Source organism: Falco rusticolus, chromosome 7 (assembly GCF_015220075.1).
Source record: "Falco rusticolus isolate bFalRus1 chromosome 7, bFalRus1.pri, whole genome shotgun sequence".
NCBI classification, from domain to species: Eukaryota; Metazoa; Chordata; class Aves; order Falconiformes; family Falconidae; genus Falco; species Falco rusticolus.
This window is the reverse complement of record NC_051193.1, coordinates 12394317-12414156: the sequence shown is the minus strand read 5'-3', so window position 1 is coordinate 12414156 and position 19840 is coordinate 12394317. Positions and strand designations below refer to the sequence as shown.

Genomic DNA, 19840 nt, shown 5'->3' with positions numbered 1-19840 from the left:
CATTTGTAGCCTACCCCAGTTAATCCAAGGAACTCCAGCCCCCAGAGAAGTACAGAGATGATTTCAGAAAGAGTGCCAGCAGCATGTTCTAAGCTTCTATCGGCTATCTGAAAATCGAAACTGACAAAGCTGCCCTTTTGAGGAAGTCAACCCAAATGCAAGGGAAAAAAAAAACCCCAAAACAAAACCTGCACACAACACAGAAGTCACTCCTTGGGCTCAAGAGAAAAAACACAAGTAACTCTTAGTACTGGATGCACTTGTTTACAGCAAGACACAACAAGGACCTTCAATAAAGATAACTACTTAAAACATTAAAAGCACTGAGAGCAACAGAGTAACTATAGTTGCTCTGTACAAAGTAAAGACAATTTCTGAGTGAATTACAGACCAAGACAAGTGAACACAAGAAAAGAACATGCCGTACGTTTTGGGGAGCTGTTTTTATACTGGTCTTTTGTCTGGTACTTTGTCACTGGGGAAGTCATGGTGACAGAAGTCCAAGAGGCATATCTGAGGAATGCAGAGGACACTGGCTAGCCATCCCACTGGTCACATTGTCCTACCCAAAGGACGCTATGTCCATACACAAGCCAGAGGAGAGACCAAAGCATTCTCCTCTCCAAATGTGAGGTTGTACTTACTCAGCTTAGCCTACTCAGATCATCCAAGATTTAAGGCTACAGGCAGACAGGCTTACCAGGTCCATCTCTGGAAGATGGCTGTCTCTATGACATGACTGCCACGGAAACATCACATGAAGTTACACTTCTGATGGAACATGCAACTATTAACAAAAGAGCATACTTTTAGGTAGTGCTTGTTCTGGCATCTCTTCTCAAGACGAATAAAAATTCAGGAGTTACACCCATTAGAAAAATCAAACCATCTCAGTAATTGCTTATCAGCGGCCTGCTACATCAACTCACACAAACCAGAGTTTGCATCATGTGTAGCTGAACCAGTGTTGAACTGCACTAGCTGCAGATACTGCCTGAGGAGCCCTTTCCTTTCCTCTAGAGTTTGCGCTATAACATAGGTGTGCTTTGGCATTAAGGTGCCCAAGCCAACGACTGCAGGAATTCTCAAGATGCTCTCCATATTCTTACACAGCCCTATCAATTCAGGGTTTATCTGAAATCTGTCAGATAACAGAAATGCCTTCTTTTAAAATGGTCTACAAAAGGTAAGAAAGTTCCTCTGAAACAGACAACAAGGCTACATATTCTGCTTTGCTTGGCATCATATATTGAAGTCAGCCATTTCCGAAACGAGAAGTTGTGTAAAATGATGATCAGGAGAATCTAAAATTCTCTACATTCCCTTAAGACACCAGACCACAGTTTAAAGGATGTGGAAGGAGGGCAACTCCTTAAACTATCTTTCATGCTGTATTTTAAAACAGGTTTGTTTTTACATTGATGAAAAATAATCTGTAAGAAGAATTCAAACACTTACAAGATTACCCATATAATTACTGAAAGAATAGATACAGATTCAGTAATCGCTTCTTTTGAGCTTCAGTAAGTAATCTTCTCTCAATACAGCATAAGTTTCACTTATTTTAAGCATATCAAACCCAGAAGAGATAAAAGCTGCTTTAACACAAGTTCCCAAAATAGCTTCTTGTTAACAAAACACCTGTTGCTCAGAACCGACAGTAAGCACAAAACACTTTATAATTTGTTTTTGTAAACAGCACTATGTAGAATTTTAATTACCTTATAATGTTACAGTTTGACGTGGGCCAAATGCTAAGGGAGGTCCTGCTCTAATATCAGGGTTCCTAGCTGTTAATAAATAAAACTATCATCATTTCTGGCTAGGGCATCTTGAATTTAACTTAACTCCCAAGAACATTGTGATTATCATGCATGATGTGTTTTTCTATTTAGAATTATGCACTATGTCTAATTTAAGTGTTCAAAATTATACAATGCCCTTACTGTGGTTCGATGTGGAACTCAACCTAAAGCAAACGCCTGACCAAAGAGGTTATTCAAGGACAAGTTTTCAGCAGAAGAGGTATGATGTTCCCTGTGGCAAAGCTGCATTCTTCATCTTTTGCAATGCACTTAAATTTAGCCAAGCGACTCAAAGGTGCTATTTTGTTTTAACCCTAATGTTATTCTAGGGGGTTTTGTTGTTGGGTTTGCTTTTTTTCTTCCCCCTTAATTATTTCAATCACTGGGGAAGCCAGGTTACCTGATCCCAAACAAGTTACTGGATATCCAAATACTAAAATCTATCACACCACACGAAGCACAGGAAAATATTACACAGCTGATCAGCAGCCACTATGCTGGGCAACTGATATTTACCCATCACTTTAGTGAAACTAAATATATATAATATATTTATATGTATTAAAGATATGAATATACCAGCTGGTAACACTATGAAGTTTTGCATCTCTCAGGTTTCCTCTCAACTGTCAACTTACACTGCCTGAAATACTGCAACGTGTAAATGTGCCCAAGTGCAATCAATATACATGCATCCAACACATATGTATATGAACTAATGCACAGTTTCATGATCTAGGTAATTTGGGGCTTTAGGTACTTCTGCCACAGTATTGCTGGGCCAGGAACCGATGAACCTTGAAGACTTCATTCTTCAAAAGCTTGGACTGGTTCTTCTATCTGGTTTATAGTGCAGCTCTACAGCTCTGTGTCAGAAGAGTCAAGGCTAACAGTGCACCGCAGGAGGATGGTGAAACTTACCTATTTAGTTTCAGAACTGAACTCTAAAGCATAGCTTCACCCATAGTACAAGCCAAGGAAAAATGCATGCATCACCAAGAGGTCAAAGTGAAAATTAAGTAAGAGTTGCCTTGTTGTCAGCCTTGACTACCCAGGACAGTGTCAGATTAACAGATAAGGGGCTAAGGAATGATCTGAAATTTGCAGTGTGAGACTCTCCTTTCTGAAGGTTTCCAAGACTACACTACTTCCTCAGAGGGAGAGGTCATTATGCTGTTTAGGAAAAGCTTAAAAACTACTGAAAGACATTTGACTGAGGACTGGCACTTTTTCCCACTGCCATCATGAAACAGAAAAGAGGGGGGTTTATATTCCTAAGCCTATACAGAACAGACTGCATGTATTTCAGTTTCTCAACTGACAAGAAATCCAGAGCTGACAGCTTTTGAGTAAAAATCTGCATTGTAAACACTGTGCTTTAATAGTCAGGGCATCCTTTTTACCTACTAATACTCCAGGTACAATTCTGAAAACTGCCTTTCTGATAATCAAGCTTGCTATTCATTCTGTGTTCAGACAAGATTCAGCTATGTGAGCATGCATTTCTAGTACAATGTCTCCCCCACTTACTGTCCAGAATACTTAGATCAGCAAGTTAAGAGCACAATAGCCTAAAAATAGCATGGCTGGATGCCACTGTATCCCTTTTTATTACGATGGTACCTTTGTACAGAGTTCTTTCCACAATTCTACATAGAAAAACACAGCCATAAATGGATTTAAGGGAGGGACTTGTATCCAAAAGGACCAAGCTGTTAAGTAGTGCCATGGGATTTCCCTTTTTCCTCAAGCCACATAAACAGAAATTTGCATTTTTAGAAGCATTTTGAACAATAACTTTTCAAGTACATCTGACTTCTCTTTTTATCCTCTTGCCATAGTGATTGTATTCTGCCAGAGAACAGACTGACACATGACAGAGTAACAGCACTTTCTAGAGAAAGGAAAATTCATGATATAAAGGAGCAGTAGACAAACATAGAAAATGCAAGCTACACCTCCCTTCAATTATTTTCCTTGACATATTAAAGCCTGTATCACACTTCAGAATGGATGAACAGGGAACAAAATCTGCTCAGAAGATACTGAGCCACAACTGTCAGCAAGGTGTGGCTTTCTATCACGATGCTCGTTCCCTTCCATCCACAACACCGGCCAACTGAGCTTCTATCAGAAAACAATGGAGAAAGAGCACAATATATTCCCTTCCGTTATGCTATAACGTCAGAAACAAGAGGGTGATCAGCAAGACCAATGCCCTTCAGATTGGCCTAGAGTGCATTCCCAGGCACCACAGCCTCAGCTGCTGCATTATGTTAGGCTAGTTCCAGAAGTACCAAGTCCTTGCTGTGGCTTGAAAAAACAAAAGCCCAGTGCCCTAACACCATCTCCCGGAATTCTTGTCTCACGCTCCTTTTGCGAAGACAAAAAACCCCACACTACTATCAAAGTATATTTGTATCCCTCACATTAAAAATAACCAATTTTAACCCCAAATCCTGGGTTTCAAGAGAAGACTTTCCATTTTAACAACTAACTTGACACTGCCTAAGTAAACCCAGCAACACCACAATGCACATTTTACACTGTATATGCCACCCTGTGTAAATTCACCAGATAGTTCTATCAGGCCATACAAAGATGTTTCAATAAATTCTTCATCTCAGGTCTTGACAGTCTGAGAAATTAAGATGTCAGGGCTGCAGCAAGGACTGAGGTCTTCCTAAACAGAGCAGACTGATATTCCAAGCATTCTAATTGTGCAGTGGGGGATGTCAGCTAGAAGATATACGGGTAAGTAGGCAGCAACTAATCAGGGATTTATTTATATACAGAATGACTAGGTATAAACCTAAGACCACAGGTCACAGTCACATTGTGACTTTGCAGAACAACAAGCTCATTCTCGCAATAAAGAGAGGCCATAGTAACAGTCAAAAGTTTTACAGATACCAAGTTAGAGAAAAGCAAATGCAGGAAGGCAACACCATCAACTAAGTGACCAGAGTGTGAAATTAGATTTTTTTTGTTGTTTTCCAAAAAAATGTTTAAAGCCAGTCAATTACTGCACTGCTATGCATAGGAGTTTTAAACAGTTTGACTAGACTTATTAAGAAGGCAAAAAATCCATGCACGGCTCCCAGGCCAGTCCACAACAAACCAAACATTCCTTGATCTTAGCCCCTGCATGGTTTGACATGCTCAGATGACGATTTGTTTGTTATGTAACTAATAATACACTTACCTTGACCTATTGTTACTAAACACTGCCTTCCTCATCTCTCAGGATACTTTAAACAAACCTCATGAAGACACATTGATATCCAAAACAATCCTATTGAGAAATTCTCAAGTCTCTTCCTTAAAAAATGTTCCAGGTAAGTCCTTCCATGTTGCCACAATTATTTTTTTTCTTTTTTTGCAAGTTAGCAATCAAATATGTTGGTATCCTGAAACACTAAACAACATACTTTTGTAGTTACTTTTCACAGAGACTGCAACATTTGTTTGATAACTAACATGGTCAATACCTACACTTCATTCAAGGATTTAACACCAATATCCAGCAGTACATCATATTAGCATATTTCGATATCATGATCCAAACTTAAGTCTGGTGAAGTTCACTTACAACTCTTCTATATCAGCAACAAAAGCTACCTTGTAAGCTTCTGGCCTAATTCTGAAGGAGCTAAGAAGAACAAACTCCAAAACATCTAATTTTAACATTCAAAACACAGCCACTTGTTTTGCCCCTGCCTTGATAATGGTGCACATTCCAATGCAAGGTCATTCTGTTGCACAGAGAACATAACTGCTACATCAAATTACACTGCACTGAAGTGTTGTTTCTATGTATGATTTAAAAAAAATAGTAATCTTAAATTCATACAGGAGGTAGTAGAGAAACAATTTTATCCTTCTTTGCAGTCTCATATCTCCCCTGCCACTCCATCCTCAAAAACAACTCGTTAAATGTTTTCTTCTGACAATCATAACTCAGAGATAGCCTTTTGTACAAAAAGGCAAGAATATGCCAAATCTAGGTACAGACATTTTACATTTTTGCCTGCAGAACTGATGGTTCTCTCTGGCCTCTCACCTCCAAATACAGTTTAAAACCTTAAGTGGAAAATACCTACCTTCCCCATGCAATATTCTGCTTTCATCAGCCCAATTATAATCAGCAGCATACACCTGAGAACTATCTACCCTCCTGCTTGTTCAAGGTAATGGCAAAAACTTTAAGCCCTTGTTTCAAGAAACCCACATCCAATGCAAAATGTTTAAACAAGCTGAAAGCACCTCACTTCTATCCTCAAAAATACTGCTATTAAGTTCCCACTACAAATTGATTATTAAGTTTGTATTTGTTTCCCCAGTCCTTCACGCAGATAAAAATGCCTTCGCATCATGAATCACAGGACACACCAATGAAGTGTTGTCTTAAACCCTGGGCTAGTTAAACTGTTCAGGTGGTTGCTGGGGCCTGCCAAGTCAGCCACACTGTTTATAGTTTAGTTTTCCAGATACAGGATTATTACATTTCAGACTGACAAATACCGTATCCTGAAGGTTAGACTCCCGTGATAAAAATACATCCTGACAGAGCAGAATGGCTGAGCAGGGGTGGTCTTCAGCATGGAGCCAGTTTCAGCTTCTGCAAGACTGCTGAACCATTAAGTTAAAGAAAAAGTTGTGTGTTTAATACAACCAGCACTTAACAAGGAGCTATTTTTAGGAAATACTCAAACACAAGTGTTCATTTGTTTAAGTAATACTCAAAAGATTGTCTTAAGTTATCTAAATGGAGCAGAAGATGGACGAAGCAGTTTATCTCTTAATGCATATTTTAATAGCCAAAAAAGTTACTTTTCAAATGAAAAAAACGCAGCTTCTGTCAACAACTGGAGAATGAGCATGAAAACACAACCTGATGGAGGAGAAATGATTTTTGCACTGTTAAAGCTTTGGTTTTGCTAATCTCCATTCAGCTCAAAAGCCCTATAAACACAGTTCGAAGAAGGGATCTGTTAAAAATATATCACCCCACCCCTTCAATTAAGGGCTGAGAAGCTTATGACACATCTGAGACATCCAACAAGAACAGGGAAGAAGGACTTAATGTTCCTGATATTTTAAAGGTAAAAAAAAAAAAAAAGCAGGTTTAAAAATCCCAAACGTTTCATGCCTCTGTTAAATAGATTTTAAAGCAAGAACAGACCCAAGCTATTTTTATTCCTTTGTAGTTCATGTGTAATTAACTGCTTATTTTCACAAAACCTTATTACAGTGTAAACATCATTGGCCAGATCATCTGCCCCACCCAGACTGAGCTCCACACCACAGGAGGCCAACTATCTCTGTGAGGAGCCCAACTATCTCTGTGAGGAGCCCTTGTATCTGCAGGAGAGGGCTGGCCCTCCCGTACCAATCTTCCCCACAACAGCAGGGCTGTAATGATCAGCAGCTCCCTGAGCTCTCACCCCTTCACCATGTCCTTCCTAAAAAAAATGCAAGTAAACTAGCCAACAGGCCTACCCCTGCATCAAGGACCATGGGCAGACATCCCTTTCTGGATACAGCCAAAACTCTCTAAGATGACATTATTTCTCTCCCCCACTCCCTTCTGCCTCGGGCATGCAGCAATTAGCAGAAATAATCACTAAACCACTTGGGAAACAGGGGGAGGAAGAAGAGGGGAAAAGCGCCAGTTGGGTTGGATCGAGCCACTAATTTAAAACAATTATAGCTAACTAGTTGACTTTGCCTCCAGTGCTCACAGGACCCCCTCTGCTGGAAGAGGGGCAGGAGGCTCTTGCAAGTAGCAGAGGGCACTCAACAAGCATGGATCTGAAGCCCAGGTCACCATTTGCAGGATGGATGGTCTGCCCTCCCTAAGGCTCCAGACATGCTTTCCAGATATCACCCCATGGCAGGCGTGCAGCCTTCTCTGTAAGTAGTATTACACAGAACCAGAGCACAGGATTATTATCCCAGCACATGGTGGGCCACCTACTTCATGACACTGGGACGTGCCACCAGCAGTCAGTGGACCATAAAACATAGATTACCTTTGCCTCATAAACAGGGGAGATAAAATTTGATCCCACATTTGGTACACAGGTTTACAATCTTTTAAGAATCTCTTATTTACAACAGAGATGTATATTCCGTCCTGGCACAAGAAGCAGACACATAAATCCCACAGCACACAACACATTCACAGTGTTTAAGATCTGCAGATGGAGCATGTGCAGGAGAATGTTTTACGAACAAGTAGTGCTGGAACAACCAATCCTCATGCAGGGACAACACGGGTCCTGCCAGCAACGGCTCTGAATGCAGGCAAGAAACATTTGCTGTAGCCTGAATACAGAAGTTGTACAGCTGTGCCAGCAAAGTGGTATGTTTATCCTTTAGGGCAGATCTGCTTTCTACAAACAGCCTGCATTAGAGTTGTACATATGTGGCGAGAGAGCTGAGCATTTCACTTCTGTGTGGAATAAATCAGGAAAATTGGTCCCAGAAAAGACATCCTTCCTAAGTTGGGCAGCAGAGGGGACCCAAGAAGAATGGCTATCAGTCATCAAGCAATATGAACAAAGCAGCCTCATATATTCAGCTTTTTTCCTATTTGAAGTAAAACCAGCTTTTGGCTAAATGTAGTATTTAACAGCATAGAAATACCTACGTTTGCTTCCTTTTGTTTAAGCAAGTCAAACACAATACTCAGAAGTTTATAGCAATTACAGCGAACTACACTATTTTTCTCGCCCCCACCTCAGAAGTCTGATCTCTAGCCATTCAGTCTAGGCCTAGCATCACTTGTAAGTTACGAAATGACTCAAAATCCAGGTATTTAAGCACTTACATATCCTAGTCTTAACTATCTCCCCTGATACACGAGATCTAGCCCACCTCCCAGCTAAAAGACCGCATATAGTCATGGCTCATTCTAAAGTAGTATTTCCAGGGTTTAAATACAACCTAGAACATTTCAGAAGTGTTATTAAAAAAGATACAAACAGATAGCAAGAGTAAATTAGTAATTCAGACCTATAAGCCACTGGAGCATGGCAAGATGCAAGCATGTAAAGACACTGACACACATAAAAGTAATTCATACCCAGTATTTTGGGAGAAAACAAAATGGCTCAATGTAAAACTGAAAGAGCGAGGTACACACTTTAACAATCGCACTTGTTACATTCAGTAAAATCTCTAGGCAATTGCTTCCCACCGTCATTTGGAAGACTGTTCCTCAATTTGCACATCCATTCTTCCATCACCTTTACTAATCATACAAAACCCATCAAAATCCTTAGACTCAACAAGTATTAGGGCCATGAGTATTTCCTTCTAATTCCCAAGAGCAGCTGTATATAAACATAAGTGTTTTCATAAAAACCAGGAAATATTTAGTGAGGTAAGAAAATATATTCCCCATTCTGAAAGCACTGTTCTGTATATGGCCTCATCTAACAGACTTGTTAAAGATACAGAAAGCATGACATTTAAAAGAAAGTCTTCATTCCCACCAGAAACCCCCAGCTTCCCGACTCTCCACTTCCTGCTCTCCTCCCTCTCACCCTATCCCATGCCACCCATGGCAAACCGTACTTTTCCTCTTCCTGAAGCCCTTTCAGATGCAGAAAGTGTCACTAAAAATACCGTATGATAAATCTGGTACAGAAACTGAAAATAATCTTCCCTCGAAGAGGACACCTGCTATCATCCAGCAATACAGGATTCAAAACAGATTATAAGCGATTCCAACGACAAACCCACACACCCCCCCCCGGGTTTTACTGGCTTTTTTTTTTTTTCTTTTAGGGTAGTAGCTGCAACCGAGCAGTAACACTTCATTTTCCTGCCTATGTTTGTAATCAGAGCTCTGACAAATCCAAATACTCTGCCAAACTGATGAAAAAGAAAAAAATCGCAGTGTTCTACGTAGTTTTTACATATCTTTGTTCTAAATACTAAAGACCTGCGAGACATTCATCTCATCAAGAACAAATATACAGACAACAGCACAGCAGTCTTCAGAGCTACAACAAAAGACAATTTGAGACAAATGACTTAAAGCAAATGCTATCACTGAATAATCCCCTAGCAGCTGTCATAATTAGTTAGCTCAAATCTCATCAGCATCAGAGAAGTTAAGAGTTAAAATCGAGCTCCCTTCCTGTAACATTGTGTAACTCCAAAACAGCAGCATTATCCTCGCTATTTTAGAATTCGCATTTCTCCATCGGATGAGGTGGAACGACTCGATCCCTCCACGCCAAAAAAAACCCGTGCAAGCCCAGAGATGACAAAAGAAACTCGGTCAAGTTTGAGCCTCTCAACACCTTATTTCCTGTCTAAAGAGCCCTTTTGTTCTGCTTCCCTGCATAAATGTTAATATTCTGCCATCATTAGAAAACGAAACAATGAAAAAAAGCCCCACGCACATGAAATTCGCTGCCCCCGAGGGCGAAATAACGCCACACGACGCGATTAGAACCGGAAAATTCCTACCAACAAAATCTCCACAATTTTCTGTTTGCTTCACCCCAGATTAACTTCACTTGAAGCTGTACTTCGGCGCAACCTAGCCTGGACGCGGAGCCCCGCCTCCCCAGCTCCTATTGGTCGAGGCGGGGGAGCCCCGCCCAGCCATCCAGGCTCCGCTCCCCCATTGGCGGAGCGGCGTATCCATTATTTAAAGAACTTTTTCCTTGCTAGCAGGTTAGGCTGGGCAGGTTAGAACACCCTGGGCAAGCTGATTCTTAAAGGGACAGGACCCCGCTCCGGGCTGTGACAAACTAGACCCTCCGGCGACTCGTCGCCCCGAGCGAGCTCAGGCGAGTGCCCTTACCAGCGGCGGCGGGCGGCCAACCCCCCGGCGGCCCCTCCGCGTCCCCCGGCAGTAGCGCTCCCGGGGGGCCCCCAGCCCTGCCCCCACGCCGGGTGGGGGGGCGAGCACCCCAGCGGGCTGGCAACGCGCCTCCCGCTGCACTTACCCCCCTGCCGCTCGCTCTGCTTGGGGGGGGGGGTGATGCCATGTGGGGCTGGAGCCCACCCGCGCCAAGAGTGGCTGGAGCTACCCCGGCAAGCCGGGCACGCTGTGCAATTACTAACCCCGGCTAAAAATGCGTTGGGTTGCCAGTTCCAGAGACTCCGCTGCCCACTTAAAGCATGAGTCAGCAGAAGAGGAGCTCCGCAGGAAGTGACTGTCTCCATCTCACAAGGTACCATGGCTCCTGCCAGAAACTTTTTGTGCTTATTCAGGCTTCGCTCAACTGAACAAATTTGCAAGATCCTGTTCACCTTCTGACAGCAGCGTTTCCCACAGCGCAGCTTCCCCTTAACACCCGACAAAAGCCTGTCGCTTCGATTAAAAGTGTTTCTTTTCCCTCAGTGTAAACACCGATGCAGTTCCTTACCCATCTATCAAGTGAAAAGCCTGGAACACGCAACAGTAAAACCAAAACAAGGCTTAGTAAACATTTCACAAGTGCAGATATCACACCTCGTTGAGAAAAACCTTGCCCCATTCCGAACAAGCAACACACGGGAGTGCCAGAACACAGTCGGTGTTCCCTCCTGCACCCACAAAGCGCCACCAGTTACACCAGACTTACCTCATTAGCAAGGTTGCCTTAGATACAACATTTCCGTGTGTTTAGTGTAAAAATAACTAAAAATACTAAGCTAGAGGAAGATGTGACACTTGTCAGCGTAAGCACATTTGAGTTGGTTTTGTACTGTGCAGGGGCAGAGAGGAAAAACTCCTCCTTGTTCCTGGTGCTCGCCACCTCTCCTCCAGCCAGCCGGCCCGCCCTTACTTCACCCACCGCCTGCGCCAAAAAATGGGTACCTGCTTTAACTTTCCTACTGCAGATTAATCAAGTCCAAGACAGTTTAGCATTACTGCAAATACCACCCAACATCAGGAAAATACTTACAGCCAAGTACTCCCTTGAGCTGCGATACATACACCAAAAGAGCATAAAACCCACCTTCAGGAAGGACATTTAATTCCTCTGCAACGGTCAAATAGCACATTTTGTGTCACCTCCTATTTTACAGGAATCTATCACACCACAAATCCAAGTAGGACTGAAAGGCAGCAATTCATACAGTTGTAAATTAATAAGTATGAAACACTACAAGAACAGAATTAACAAGATTTACATAACTTCCCCTACAGAACCTAAAATACAAGCTGAAAGAACCAGACCTTAACCCCGGCACCTGATTTCAGTGTCCTGCAAGAGTCTAGAAGTTAGTCAGGTCCCCTGAGGATAACTGTCGGGCCACTACTTCCACGACACTTTTTTGACCAAATGTTATCTAAGCAATCAAAACCAAGAACATAGTTCATGCAAATAAAACATACCAGTAAATTGTCCCCTAAGTGTCTCTGTAACCAATCTTGGAAAGCTTCAATTTAGAGCATAATAAATTTAAGCCCATAAAAAACAACAGCAGAAGTCACAAATCTTACCAACCAAACTGCATAGTGCTAGAGGAAGGCATGACGACCCTAAAGTCAGTGTTACTGTTTGAGTACTTTCAAAAGCTGGGGGGAGGGGGGGGGATGGGAAAGCCACAAACCAAACACATTACCCCAAAACTCTCCATCTCTATAAGCTGCCACAAAAGTCTAGCCACATCAGAACTGCAACAGTGATGAAAAATAATTTTTATCATCAAACATTCCACACTTGAGCTCATGCTTCTGTTACACAAGCAACTAGCAGCTCCTTATCACTGCAACAGAGAAGTTTCATCCCTTTTTCTTCCCACCTTTCCCCTCCCAGTCATGCAGTCTGGCCAACTGCCTCAGCCCAGCTCTAGGGCTCATCAGACCCTTCCATCTGCCTCCAAGTCACTGATCTGGCAGAAGCTTGGCCAGCTTCTGATAAGCAAGAGTAGGGCTTATACCCAGAGCATAAGGGGAATGGCAAAGCAGATTCTCCTCCATTCAACACTGACAAGCTAGATTTGCTTACCTCATCTCATTTAAAACAAACAAACAAAAAAACCACACACACAACACAAAACCATCATACTAAGAATGCCCTATGGGTCATTTCCTACCCTCACAGAAGTTAAGAACCCCCACAAAAAAAAAAAAATATCTGTGGAATATCCAAGCTAGGTTCATAGTTGACCCTACCTCACTGGGCAAGAAGTCATGGGTAAGCACATCTGCATCTAGAGGTTGGGAATCTGGACATTAAAAAATTGCTGTTCAAGTTATTCCATACTGAAGGAGACCTAGTGAAATCAGGCACTAAAAAGCCTGATTCACAAGCTCAGTTTCTGCACATAAGCCACCTATTTTCCCTGTAAATAGATACACATTTTTGAGAAAATGGAGAGGCACCATTTTAAGGTCCTGGCTCAAGTTATGGCTTTGCTACTCTTACAATATCTGTAGCAATGCAGAAAAAAACAAAAATAGCAGATTGCAACTGGAAGTGCATTAAGCAGGGAAGCTTTGACAGCAGTGTAAAAAAGATTCAGTTTGCTGCCACTGAACTTTGCACTGAGGACAGTAACAAGGGAAAGCACCTGACTCTCATTTGACTATTGTAATCATGGAACAGCTAAAAGGCCATTTGTTCTGTAATCTTACATATACAGAAGACTGTAAGTTTGGAGAACTTGACAGCTCAAGAGATCAAGAGCAGAGCCTTTCATCTTTAAGTCACCAGTTCAAACAGAGACCAGAATAGTAGCGATCAAAAGCTACACGTGATGGCTGTTCAGGGATTAGATGAAGAGATGGTTGCTCACTGCCCAGTTCCCAACAGATCAATGTGAATCACAAGAGCTTTCTTCCCAGTTTTCACCTGTTCTTTGCAGTTATAAATACATTATACCTTCTGGATTCTGTACATGTTAATAAGTAGCAAAGCAACTGAAACTGCTGCGTACACACACTGAACTTGCATTGTAGAAAAGGACTTTACCCTCCGGTTGTCAATCATGTCAGCACTACAGCATGTGCTGAAATTTTTATTTATTATTTTTAAACAATAATAGCTCTGACTTTTAGCTTTTTCATTACTAGAGGTAGCTTTAAAAGTAATACTTAGCTTCCCATTCCTTTCACATCCTCAAATGCTTCAAGCCTGTTTATAAACAATAGCTCTCAAACTTGCTTGTCTAAGGTATTTTTGGAAACGTAACAATTTTACAAGCACAACCCTGGCATTTGAGAAATTCTTTTGAGACATTAGTAATTATTTTTTATCAAATCTAAGCAACATAAACTTCATAAGGGCCACGTCTACATAAGGACAGGGGAATAAAATTCCCTGTGTGATGAAAGAAACTTTCCTTTTCATATTCTTATACATTCTTCAACACATCAGTGCACAGTTGTTAGAAAGTCAGGTAGCAACAGCTCCTTTCCAACCTGACTTTAGTTTCAAAACTCTGCAGAAGTACCTGGAATTTCCAGGCTGACAGGCTAGATGAAAACAAGTTCAGAGTGTATGTTGACTGAAGGTTCTGGAGTGCAGGTTCACTGTCCTGCTACAAACACCAGTACCAAGAACAATCTTCTACACAACCCCAGCAATACAAAGTTCCATAGTTTTTAGTAGCGTATGACTTCTCAAGAATGAAGCTGCTGATGAAAAGCCAAGATCCTAGAAACTTCAGTATCCTTAGGAGTAACTAAGGAGGCCCTCGCATACAAAGAATTCAACTTGCTCTTCCAGGAGTCTAGAGAGAACAACATACCAGACTGATGAGATTTCAGTAATCTTGAAGAATTTTGAGATTTCTCTTGCTGCTTTCAATCCAAGATGTACTACTGCACTGCAGTCATCAAATCTGGAAACAACAAGAGGTGCATGTGGTAAATACTGAGTCTTCATCAGACAGGACTGGTTAGTTGTCTGGACAACAGTACAGATGCACCAGACAGCTGCTAAAACTTCCAGGGGAATGTGTTTCTATCTCAAAGCGCCCAATGCTTAGCTACACTGAGAACTTAAAAGTTCATCCACATGTTAAATTCCAACTGCTTCCTTCTATATAGGAAATACGTCATTAAAAGAATCACTTACTGGTTTTTTTCGCCCCTCCTAGGTTATCTCCTGGCCTACAAAGCTGCACATCTGTAACAGGTCTCAATCACTCTCAGCAGTGAACATGTTGGTTTGGGGTTTTTTTTTTTGTTTGGTGGTGGTTAGGTTTTTTGGTTTGTTTTTTGTTTTATTTTTAGATCAGGACATGGAATTATCTCTTGTACAGCTGCACCATGAGGCCTCCAGTGATAGATGGCCACATCACTCGCTTTAGTCAGAGTCCTTGAGAAAGGATCTAGACATTGTAAAAGACTTTTCCTTTACGTGAGACATCTCTTGGGTGGGAAAAAAGTAGCATACTACAGTTTCCACTGAATTCAGCATGGTCCAGGTACATTTACATGTAATCCATAATACTCTTTGTAGCTTAAATCAAGTATCTTGAATGCAATTCATAGCCCATTCAGCATTTTAAAAAAAGGAAAATAATAGCTGCATAACTATTAGCTGCCAAGAAAACGAAGCCAGAAGTTTGTATACTTGTAATTGTCTCAGAAATCATTCTGATTAATATAGTTCTTAAAGCGACACACTTTCACAGAAACAGGGATTACCTTTATCTGTAACCATAGCAACTTTTCAGTAGTTTGTGTTAATGCTATTCTCCGTCTGATAATTTGCTACTATCTCTTTCAAGCTATTTGTATAAGGTTTTGAACGTGCCACCTGAGACAAGTTGAAATGTAAACTTACATTCTTAGATCACACTCTTAAAAGTGCATAACTTAACATAAAATGCTGTTAATTTTTGCCATAAATTCATGATTAGTCAAGAAGTAAATTTATTTTAAACTTATTATTTTAACATGATTCACAGTTTTGTAAGACAAAGAAATATTTTAAGATGTATCCTATGAAATACATACAGTCAATAGTTTCTTGAGCAGTGAAGGATTTCTTCTCCTCTATCTGGAAGGTAGTAAACCCAAGGAATTATGCCACTGATATGCCACAGACTTTGATGTTCAGTATCGCAAGGAACAAAAATCCTCCCAAAACACACTTATTTTGGCCTGAACAAATACATGACAGATGAGAAAAAGAGCCAGGCCCCTTGTTCTAGGTTAGGTGAATAATTAATATAAAGAACGGGTGTAGGTATCTCAGCACTAAATAAACAAATCAGGCAGAATTCAAAGAGCAAAGCTATAAAAGTTAAAGGAAAGACAGGAAGGAGACTAAGGAATTTACATGTTTGCTTCCTCAATTGTTACCATCATCCACAGTTCAGAAGAGGATTAGCACTGTGAAAGAAATTATTTAGGATGACATCAGACAAACAAAATCATTGGCTTGGAAGCAGGAGGAGGAAGAGAATAGTTTCTTTTTTTTTTTTTCCCCCGCTAAAGTTCATAGGGCAACTTACCAAGTGGCACACTTCTCTCTTCAGCATAGACAGACAGTTTGGCACAGTTAAGATACAAGCATAGATCCTTAGAAGAATGAAAGAAACTAAGCACGCTCTTTACTGCCCGTAACTCTTATGCAATGACATCTATTATAGGACAAGTCTGGACAAACATCCAGGGAATGGACTTCAGAACACAACGGTGCGCTTTAAGACAGTCCACACAGGAGGAGAAGTAACCACCATCAGTTCTGCCTAATGCCTTCACATTACATCAGCACATTTGGTGGAAGCTTCTATATTTCGTTGTTGTTGCTATTGGTGCTAGTAGTAAGATAATTAACGCTTGTTGTTTTAAGACTCCCCCATCCCAATATCCTCTGGAAGCAGGAGTGGATGTTCGCACCCCTTACCTATCACTTCAGGCTTTTTGCAGAGCCTAAAAGGAGGTAAGTTTGGGTAAATTCCGCAGGGCTCCTCGGTGGACACAAGAGCAACAAACTTTTCGTACAGGATGACAGACCGCGAGGCTTAACCCCTTGGTTTAATGGGGGGTGGGTGGGGGGGTGGCGTGTGCCACAACGGCGTGTCGCTTCCTGAACGCTCCTGTCCCCAAACCAGCCAAAACCGCTGCGCTGAACTCACCGCGGAGCACAAACGCGCCCTGCCTGCCGCGGGCACCGCCGGCCCCGGCCCGGGGGCAGGCCCCACGCACCGCCGGGGAAGCCCTCCCGCTCGCTGGGCACCGCCGCCAGTTCAAGCGCAACCCCCCCGGCAGCTGGCAGACCCGCCGCCCGGGGAGGCCGCCCCCCGGCTATCCCCAGCCCAACCAAAATAGCTGCGGGGCCGCGCGGGAGGGGAGCGGCGGCGGGGGCCGGCGCAGGGCTGGCGGCGAGCCGCGGGCCGCCGGCCGCCTCTCCCCTTCCACCCAAGGACACGAGTACAAACACCTCTGCCCTGGGATGGCTCCTGCGCACGCAGCGCGGAGCTGCCGCCGGGGGGGTGCGGGGAGGAGGAAGGAACGACCAAAAAAGGCAGAAAAAGAGCCCCGGGGCCCTGGGCCCGGCCCGGTCCCGCCGCCGCCACGCAGCCCCGGGCCTGCGGGGTGAGGGGGTCGGGGGGACGGCGGGGGCGTGACCCTCCCCTCAGCGCCCCCACCCCGCTCCCCCGGAGCTAGCGGGCGGCCGCCGCTTCGCCTGCCCCGCTACTGAGCGGCGGCGCCGCCGGCCCCCAGCCCGGCCGCCCGCCGGCCCGGTCACGCTCCCCTCACCTGCCGCCGGCCCCGCAGCGTCCCGCCGCCGCCCGCCCGGCCCCGCCTGGCCCCGCTCGGCCCCGCTCGCTCCTCACCAAACTTTTTTTTCCCTTTCTCCGTGTTTCGTTGCCCTCAGAGTGACGCGGGCGGGCGCTGATTGGCCGAGCCGAGAAAGGGAGGCTGCGAAGAGGAGGAGGCGGCGCTACGCCCCACGACTAATTATTACAAGAAGACGGCGGCGACGTGAACCACTGAATGCTATTTAAAGGGACAGCGGCCCGTCCCACGTCGTGTCTGTATTCCCCCACCCCCCCCCGGGAGGGATCCGAGGCGAACGGAGGGGCGGGAGCACGGCCGGGGGCTGAGCGGGCAGCTGCCGCCCGCACCGGGCAGGTTGAGCGGACGAGCCCTGAGGCGGGCGGGGGGGCTGCACCCCTCAGGCTGGGGGCCGGGGCCTGCAGCGGGCGTTGCGGGGCGGTCTGTGAGGAGAAGGAGATCCCTCGGCACGTCGTCGTCCACCCTTCTTCCCCCTCCACAAATAAATTTATTTCTCTGCAAAAATCCCCTGTGGCCGCCTGCTGCCACCCCTCCGCCCGAGGGGCGCCTCACAGCCGTGCGGGGGAGGCTCCCCCTCAGGGAGCGGGGCTCGCTGGGGGCTCAGGCCGGCTCTGAGCGGGGCTGCCCGCCGCCCCCTGCCCTGCGACGTGTGGATCTTTTGTTATCTACAGTGTGTCACATGACTTGTTTCTGTTTCTCTTTTTTTTTTTCTTTTTTTTTAAATTATTTATTTATTTATTTCACGTTGGGGCTCGGAGACAATACCCCGCAGCTTATTTTTACGCAGGACGTTTCCACGTTCCACCCACTGTACACAGTCTCGCCCCATGTTGCAGGCGGCGGTAAACGGTACCAGGAAGGTTTTAAAGGTGAGATTTAAGGGTGATGAGTGACTTGGTGGCTCAGAGCAGATAGGAAGGGAGTGCAGGGTTCTGGAGAGTTGAAACAAGACAAATGAAAGAGGAATTTATCTGTGGATAGTGGAGAGGAGCACGCCAAGGCTGGAGTAGCTGCCAGGAGATAAGCTGAGTTTGTGTAGAGTTTTGAAGGAGGAGAGAAAAAACGAGCAGTTGTCAAGCTCAGGAGAAGCCAGAGAAGCTGAAGGTGGGTAGAATATCTTTCCATTTCCAAGGGGAACAGTGAACAGATTTTAAAAATTGTTGCTCTGCTTTTGAGCAAAGGAACTAGAGACTATCCTAAGGAAGGCATTGCAAGAGGACACATAAGGAATTCAGCAAAGACAGAAGTCCAAGCAGAGATGTTCTGTCAGTAAGAGCTTGTTATTGCCAACACTGTGAGCCAACTAGGCCGATCCATAAGCCTGGCAGAAGCACTTAATGGGAAGAAGGCCCCTAACTTTTTTGGTTTGACTATCCGAGCTTGGTTCAATAGCAGAAAATGCTGGTGCAACCAGCATGGAAGTGCTAACATAGCTTTACAGCTATTTTGGTATAGATTATTCACTCTTGGCTGTCTTTGCTGATGCAATAAGTCTTCCAAATGCCAGGTTGCATGAACAGAAGATGACCTGCATTGCATGTGGGTATCACAGCATTCACCACAACATTATTTGGAGCGCTTTCATGGTCTTGGCAGTCATCATAAGGAGCTGTGGGGAGTGATGATCACATTCCTCCAAGCCTCTCCATGATCATCCTTTTTTTTATACAATTTTTTAAAACCTTAAATTCCCTTTGGTTCATCATCAGACTGCCACCTTTGTGCCAGGTTTCATCTCATCATTAGAACTATAGATGCAGAATAGTAGCATGGAACATTCACAGTGTATGTTCAGAAAAAGGCCAACTGATTCTTTTGCAGTTGTGAGCAACCAGCACAACAGCTGGCAGTACAGCAGTGGGAATAAAAGGGAAATGCAAACAGTGAACAAGACGGACATCTCCTGTGAGGAGTTATTGACCAGCAACACATGGTGGAACAAATGTTAAGTTATGGCATCAAACGTCAAGGCGGGGGGCGGGGGGGGGGCAGCAGAATGTTCAGATGTGATCTTGCTCAAGTTGCATATGAAGCACGTTAGTTTTCTGATATGCCAAAATGAGAAAACTGAGTTACAGTAATGCTGGAGTAAGTAGATTCCTTGAGGCATTCAGAATCGGTATGTTTGGTATGGTCAGAAGCTGCCACAACTCAAAAGAAGCAAACAACTGGGAAATAGGGAACACGAAGTTTTATGTCATCTGCAGAAAAACAGCCAGTAGTCAAACTGTCTCTGAGGAAGAACATTCACAAACAAGCTGGCCAGGCTTATTCTTGGGGCAGAATAAAGGATGCAGTTAAAAATTAAGTGTACATC

At 43.8% G+C, this 19840-nt stretch overlaps 1 protein-coding gene across 8 annotated transcripts in view; it reads right to left on the bottom strand.

Moving 5' to 3' along the window:
* The window catches only part of ZFAND6 (zinc finger AN1-type containing 6), a 38166-nt gene extending 20499 nt beyond the window's left edge, over positions 1 to 17667 (bottom strand). Inside the window, exons 1-3 of one of the 8 annotated variants that reach the window (XM_037393285.1) lie at positions 17485 to 17502; positions 16233 to 16299; positions 14517 to 14609 (exon numbers count right to left, since the gene is read on the bottom strand). Coding sequence is in view for 2 of the 8 variants with exons in the window: in XM_037393291.1 (XP_037249188.1) it covers positions 11399 to 11403 (5 nt within the window). In the remaining 6 variants the exon portion in view is untranslated. Of the gene's footprint in view, positions 1 to 10225; positions 10388 to 11398; positions 11423 to 14516; positions 14610 to 15732; positions 15752 to 16232; positions 16300 to 16627; positions 16752 to 17484; positions 17531 to 17561 lie in introns of those variants that run through there. The other 7 variants (XM_037393286.1, XM_037393292.1, XM_037393287.1 and 4 more) reach the window with 7 other exon arrangements.
* Positions 17668 to 19840: the final 2173 nt, after the last annotated feature.